The following is a 7,425-nucleotide window of genomic DNA, read 5'->3' as shown; positions in this document are numbered from 1 at the left end:
AATTCATTATCGTTCCATAAATGCATTCCACGGGTGCTACTTGACCAATTAAAGAGAAAATTTAATATATCTATCTAAAAATTACTCCTTCAATCGAGACGAGTTCTGATTTTGATTTCGGGGTTTGTTTAAAGTCTTAGATTAATTTTGTTTCAATTATAATACATCTACATTTTACCGAGAGCTGATGTTTTCTTCATACATATCTATAACGAATCAGTTGCGTAATCTTTAATTTTAATAACAATAAATGAAAGAACGAAAGAAAAAAACACGAGACAGAAAATAAGAAGCTCGGCCATGATTTATAGTTTCTATCACGATGATATTTGGAATCCAAAAGTCACTATAACTAGCCGACAGAGCTTGGAATACAAGAAGAAAAAAAGAACTCGAGAACAAGCAATTCCCATTTTCCGATTACGGAACGAATCCGTTCCGATGCGAAACTAACAAAAAAAAGGGGAAAGTCACTTGTGAGTCATCAACCACCCATCAACCCACGTGATTTCGCAAGCAAACAAATTACTACAAAAAAAAATCAAAAATAGAAAGACAGGATAAAAATTTGCTGTAATTTCAAAAGGAAAGACGTAAAATTCTTTGCTGAAGAAGACAGTTCACCCGAGGAGATTGTGTTGAATTTGGGCAACATGGAAGATCATGCCAGCGCAGCAGCATTTCATATAATAAATTGGGAGTTTCCCCCAACTAACACGACGGGTTACCTCATGACTCATAGAGCATTGGCAGGTCAGCGGAATGAAGCCCTCATGCGCACAGCCATTCTGTAAGGATAATACTCCAAACGGCAAAATGGCGCAATGTTGCCAAAATCATTTGTGCCCCATTCGAAGCCCCACAAAAGCCGTCTTTTTTCGATGGTTTAATCTAAATAAATTATTTCCTAATATGAAGGTGACCGCACCATGGCCGGTCAAATGCAATGAGTTCTAGGCAAGCATTTAACCCTCCAACGGCTAATTCGTCAGCGTTACCTTTCGATCGTTTGTGGCTTGTCGAAAAAAAACTTGTCCCAATTGGAATAGAACCCCTCGATGAGCGTACGTAACCAGTGTTGGGTGTATATTTTTGGTTTCCCTTATTTGCCGCCGCATGTAAGGACACTTGGGTCGTTAAAAGCTAGGACACAGACACACTCTCTCGCTGTGTCCTTCTTCTGTTATCCTTAGCACGGTTTAGTAGAGCATCAAAGCTACTCAAACGGAAGATCATCACAAAAGAACGAAACCCACTCTTTTGCTTATCGCTAGGATTTGAATTGGAAAACTAGGAACGCCTACCGCCGTCACGATGAACTATCACTCTATACCACGTGTACCACTCCAGTTGACCGATACCGGAATGTCCTACGCATATGTCGCTCATATTCTCCAGCCCTCGTCCTCGTCCACGTTTGAGTCGGTATCGGACGGTTCTTCGCCGTACATGTCCGCTAGTTTACGGAACCGGGGCCCAAAATTCGATAGATAGTTAAACTTGAGGTCTCCTTCGTCAGTACAGGAGGCAAGACTCGACAGCGAACCAGTGCTGTTGCCATCACCCTCGTATGCGTAATGTCGCACGTCGTCTATCGGGTACGCGTCCGCGTCCTTGTCACACGCGTCCTTCTTGTCTGTAAGGAAGGCGCCAATGTCGGGCACCTCAGTCGTGGCCTCCTTCTGCCGCAGCTCGTTGACATACGGCTTGTCAAGATAAATCGGAGGCCCTTGCAACACGGCCAGATCATATTCGGCGTCTCGTTCACCACCACCTTCTTCCTCGTAGTTGATGATCGTCTCACGGATGTCGTCCATGTCCTTCTCGTGCCAGCCATCCTGATGCTTCCTGCGTACGACCACCGCCAGCAATAACACCAACATGGTGACGATGCACGCGATGACTGCCACTAGGAAGAAGGAATCGATACCGAACGAGACGGCGACCGCCACCGGACCCTGACAGCCACCAATGGCGTTCTTCGAGTGGCTCGGTACACCAAGATTGTACGTCTGCTCATTGATTGTCAGATTGCGTAAGCACCCGGCGAAACCTCTATTCTGTGGCACGTACGTCCAGTTGAATAGAGAACCTAGATAGTCGAGGTTCACGGATGAGCCACCCAGATGTAGCGGGGCATTCACGTTCAAGAAACGGTTTGGTCCTTTCGGTGCATCTAGACTCATGCAGGTCGACAGCTTGCAGTTATCCACGATCATCTCGACTGTCTGAGGTTGCAGCACGATCTCTACCGTGAACGATTTGCCCTGAGGATAACGGTGTCGATGTTCGATCCGGATCGTTCCGCTACCGTAGTCGAGCAGCAGCACCGGCAGGCCTTTGACGAGCTCGAGTGCTAAAAAGTCCTGCACCGGTAGCCGCGGGTTGTAGTTCATTGGCCCGATGTACATCACTAGACCGTCCTCTTGCTGTGGCGACAGCTCCAGACTAATGCGCGTCATATTGCACGGTGTAACGGGCGGGTAGAGTGCGTACCCGTTGTTGCCATAAAAGCTGATGCCTAGCATTTCACAGCGTGGTCCTTCGAAGCCCTGCGTGCAGGAACAGCGATCGTTAAACAAGGATCCACCGTTCAGACACTTCTGCAACGGACCCTGAACTTCACACATGCATTCTGCCTGAACGAACGCGTTCACACCGACGAACGAGCTGGTGTTGGTGTAAACCGCTATCGGAGCATTCGATTTGTACAGCGTATTCTTGCAGGACAGCTCGCAGTTACGGCCCTCTTCGATACACTCATCGATACCCAACATCAGTACCGAATAACCGACGTCCTCTTCGAGTTGTCGAAGTCGATAACCCAGCATGCCATTGAGACGCTCTGGTGCATAGTATGGACTGCCATGGGCGGAAAATCGCACGTCCAAGAACGTGCCGTTGGAGTTCTCACGCTTCAGCACCGTAAACACGTCCACATTTTCGCGGCTGACGTTGAGCGCATTCGCAATGGTCGTCTGCAGCCGGTCTTTGGGCGTAGTGGATTGACCAGGAGTTCGCGTAACGAACTCCTCCGCCGTCACGTTGTAGAAGCGAATTGACCCGCTCCGATCAACGGCTTCCTCCGGGATCTCCTTCACCGTCACTGTCACACGTGCGGTGACGTTGTGACGTGGAAAATGGCTCGACTTTTCGACCACGTTGAACAGCAGGTCGTACTCGCCTCCGCGCGTTCCCTGACGCATCGTGATCATGCCAGTGTCCCGGTTCATATCGAAGAATTCCACCGACTGTGACCGCGTGGCTTCATCCCAAAAGAACGTCTTGTCCGGCAGGTCCCAATCATCTGGATCGTCCACGTACACGCGTCCCACCTCTGTGTCCGGTGATTCTCCCTTGTAGTTGTACACGAAGATACGACTCTCACCAGGACGCATCTCGTTGTCATTGTCGTCACCGATCACCAGCCACAAGGTGCTGACATCACTCATCGGCACGTCGCCAGAATCACGGATCAAAATTGGAACCCGGTATTCTTTCTGCTCTTCCCGGTCGAACTCGACCAGCGCGTACAGTTCATCTTCCTGCACCTGGAAGCGATTCTTGATGTATTCCGGTGCGTTCGGATCGATTCTGTAGGAGAATGGAGGTCCGTTATGCGCTTCGTCGGCATCATCCGCCGTCAGCTTCACGATCAAACCGGGCTCGCGGTTCTCACCCCATACCACAGGCATCGGGTTCGAAAGTCGTGGCGCATTGTCGTTGATGTCCTCCAAGATGATGTTCACGGTGGCCGGTGTCTTTTTACCAGCACCATCCTCATCCGTCGCGGTGATAATGAACTGCCAGCTTTTGAAACCTTGCGGAGGATCGCGATCAAGGGCCTTTCTCAACCGCAAGCATCCTTCGTCGTCGATTTCCAGCAGGTCTTCTTGCTCCTTTACGAACGAGAATCGGATGTGTTGTGGCTCATCCCGGTTCTCGATGTCCGGATCGTACGCCTCGATGTTCATGATACATCCGGGAGGAATCGTCTCCTCTTGGATCGTCACATTGCGCAGGTCGATGAAGCGTGGCGGGTTATCGTTCACGTTCTCGATCTTGATCGATACGGTCGCATTGTCCTGAAAGATGCCATCGTCCGCCTGTACGATCAGCATGTACTCTCGGATCGTTTCGTAGTCCAACCGGCTGTTGACAAAGATTCGGCCCGTGTTCTCGTCGATCTTGAACGCATCGCCCACATTGCCCGAGATTATACTGTACGTGATGAACGATGCCGTATCCTGATCATTCGCCTTCACCTCGATCACCACCGTGTTGATATTAGCGTCTTCCGGGACGTTCTCGGCCACAAAGTGCTCCTTATCGAACTTTGGCTGATGGTCGTTCTTGTCCGAGATCTTAATGATGAACAGCTGCGATATACTGTTCGGTTTGCCGTTTCGATACAAAGCGGACGGTGAATTGTCTTCAGCGACTACCTTCAGATGGTACGAATCGGTTGCCTCACGATCGAACTCCACCAACGACGTGATGTCACCCGTGCGACTGTCGATGCGAAACAGCTGTTGGTTCTCGTCATCGAACCGGTACGATACGATGTTGTTGGCCGCCGTTCCATCCAGATCAAATGCTCGAACCTGCATCACCGGCGTGCCCGGTGCTTCGTTCTCAGGTATTGTTCCCGATGTCACCTCAGTAAACACCGGAATGATGTCGTTCTCGTCCAGGACCTTAATCTTCAGCACACTTTCAGACACAAGATCGTGCGAATTCTTCACGCTCACCGTGAGCGTGTACTCGGTCACCGTTTCGTAGTCTAGCGTCTTGCCCAGCCGGATCATGGCCGAATTATTGATCTGCTCCAGCAGGAACGTGTTCTTCGAGTTGGTCTGTTCCGCCCTGCCCTGGATCAGCTCGAAGATGACCTCCGGCTTCTCTGGTATGTTGGATTCCGCTTCGATCACCGCCAGTGACTCCGTGTAGTTCTTAAACGTTTCATTCAGCTCAATCGGCACGCCCTGGACTTTCGTGAAGTACGGTGGCAGTTTGTTCGATTCGACCACACGCACCTTCACGTCGACTTCCGCATCCTGTACTGGCTCCCCTTGTGGACTCACGTTGTGCGCTCTCACCCGAATCGTGTAGTACTGACCCGGGCTGCGATCAACAGGTTTCGTGAGCGTGAGTAACCCATTGTTCTCGTTGATCTTGAAATAATCGCTGTCTGGCTTCTGCGGGACGATCGCGTACTTAATGATGCTGTTGTCCCCATCGTCCAAGTCAGTCGCCGAAATCGTGGCCACTCGCTGGTTCGCCTTCATGTCCTTCGCCACCGACTCCTCGTATCGAACCTTGTCGAACACCGGTGGGTTGTCATTGATGTCCAATATCGTCACCTTGAACGTGCACACATCGTCCAAACGTGGCCGCCCGTTGTCTGTCGCACGCACCGTGATGTAGATCTCTTTCTCACGTATCGGTTCATCGCGATCGAAAATATGTGCCGTCGTGATCTCACCGGAAACCTTATCTATACGGAAGCGGGCTCGTTCACCCGGCGTTGTCACGAAACTGTACTCGATCGTCTGCCGTGGATCCGGATCATTCGCTGTTACCCGTAGGACCGACGTTCCCACCGGTTGTTCCTCTTTCAGCATCGGCTTATAGCTTTCACATTCAACGAAGCTTGGCTTCCGGTTATCCCGCAAAATACCGGAGGCGGCGTATGACGAGTATGACGACTCACGTGACAAACCTCCGCTTGTACCACCGTTGTTGTTACTGACCGAATTCAAACCGTTTCCACCGCCATTTCCATCGCCAGGATAATCGTTTACATTGAGCGTATTGCCGGTGTCGTATAGCGTACTAAACGGACTCCTTTTTCGTCGTTCAAAGTTTCCTCCCGTGAAAAGATCCCGCCTGTAATCATGTAGCTGACTGACGCCTCCTGCTAACCGGTAATGCTCTTCAATATCAGTCGACTTTTGTAGTGCTCTACTGTCAGTGGCTTCTACATATGAGCTCCCAACATGGTGCCAGCTTAAAGGTGTCAGCACGAATAACCAGCCCGCTAGTCCGTAGATTCTACTAGTCAATCTTCTCGTTGTGCTTGTGTGTGCTTTATGGTGCTTACGGCACATTTTCTCATCGACGGCTCCCATTATGGAGCACGTCTACGTTCTCTTGTGCGACTCTGTGTCGTCGTCTGTTGCAATACGAACTTAGACGAGAAATCGATCAACGATCGAGTAGCACCTTTGTTTGTTCGCACTCGTCACCGACCAACCACTTAGTTTGTTCGTTGAATTCAAATTCTTTCCCTTCGTACTTGCGTGCCTTTGCGTTGCCCAATCACCTCGAACAGCCTCGGTTATGCTCCTACGGTTGCGTCTCTTCTAGAAAATAAACACTCTAGCTGATAACATAGTCGCTGGTGTTATCAAACACTGTAACGGTTGCCTAGTCATAATGCGGTCTAATGTCACATTCCCTGACAGTTCGCCGTGAACGATAAGCGCTCGATCGAATCGACTACTCATTGGCAAGCGAACAATATCCGTTCGCACAGGCAGGTGGATCGTATCATTAACGTGTGGAAACGACGCTCACTGCATTCATCGATGGCTGTAAAGCAGTCAGACCTGTCATGAACGCAAATCTGCAACGAAAGAGTGGGTATTTATAACGTCAGGCTACAATGATTATTTCTGCGTAGAGCTTAGTCATTTGGATGGCCTCATGATGCTATTCACGCTCTATACTTTGATGTGGTTCTCTCTACCAACGGTTCTCTACTAATATTCCACGTATCAATTATCGCTGTTGTGTGGGACGGTGTTAGCAACCTCTCTTGTTATCATCCTGATCCAAGAAAAACTTATGAAAGCGGGTTCCTTCAGAGAAAGGAACAGTTTAATGACCACCAACCTCCTTATCAGCAACTCTCGTGGAGGAAAACAAAACATATTTATAACATTCACCGAGTGCATCATTTCCTGGAACAATCGTTTAGATGTGCGGCTAAGCTGACATCCTTCAACATCATTTTTTTAATAAAACCGTCATTGATAGCAAGCTTTGCTAAAGCAGAGTTTTATTGGAAAACAACACTACTTCAATACGAACGCGAAGCATTCATGGATGTTTTCAAGGAAGCACTTCTTGTTTGATGCTTGTAACATATATTCCATTACAGCAAGATGCACACTCTGCAAAACTGACACCGCAAGTGGAATAAATAAACATACTGTACGACCTCGCGAACAACATACTCCAGAGTCTTCTTTCGATACGAAGATCATCAAAAAAGGCTTTGCTATGTCGTTAAATAAGCCAGTAGTTCGTTGTCGCGCGAAGGGAAAATGGCGTTCAAATAATTTTATGATCCTAACAGAACATCAAGGGCAATATTTGCCTTACTCTTCGACTTCAAGCGTTGTTAGATCGTTGGTTGTT

General features: G+C 48.9%; 1 protein-coding gene across 1 annotated transcript; it reads right to left on the bottom strand.

The window, feature by feature from the left end:
• Positions 1 to 1,385: 1,385 nt before the first annotated feature.
• Positions 1,386 to 6,131, bottom strand: LOC128725045 (DE-cadherin). Its single transcript, XM_053818764.1, has one exon. The coding sequence runs from the start codon at positions 6,129 to 6,131 to the stop codon at positions 1,386 to 1,388; it is 4,746 nt and encodes a 1,581-aa protein (XP_053674739.1).
• Between the last annotated feature and the right edge of the window lie 1,294 nt (positions 6,132 to 7,425).

Source organism: Anopheles nili, chromosome 3 (genome assembly GCF_943737925.1).
Source record: "Anopheles nili chromosome 3, idAnoNiliSN_F5_01, whole genome shotgun sequence".
Classification (NCBI taxonomy): domain Eukaryota; kingdom Metazoa; phylum Arthropoda; class Insecta; order Diptera; family Culicidae; genus Anopheles; species Anopheles nili.
Note: the sequence above shows the minus strand (reverse complement) of the source record. Positions and strands in the feature narration are given on the sequence as shown.

What these genes read in the sequence shown, in the direction of transcription:
- LOC128725045 (XM_053818764.1), bottom strand. Translation starts at nt 6,131, where the DNA reads ATGGGAGCCGTCGATGAGAAAATGTGCCGTAAGCACCATAAAGCACAC.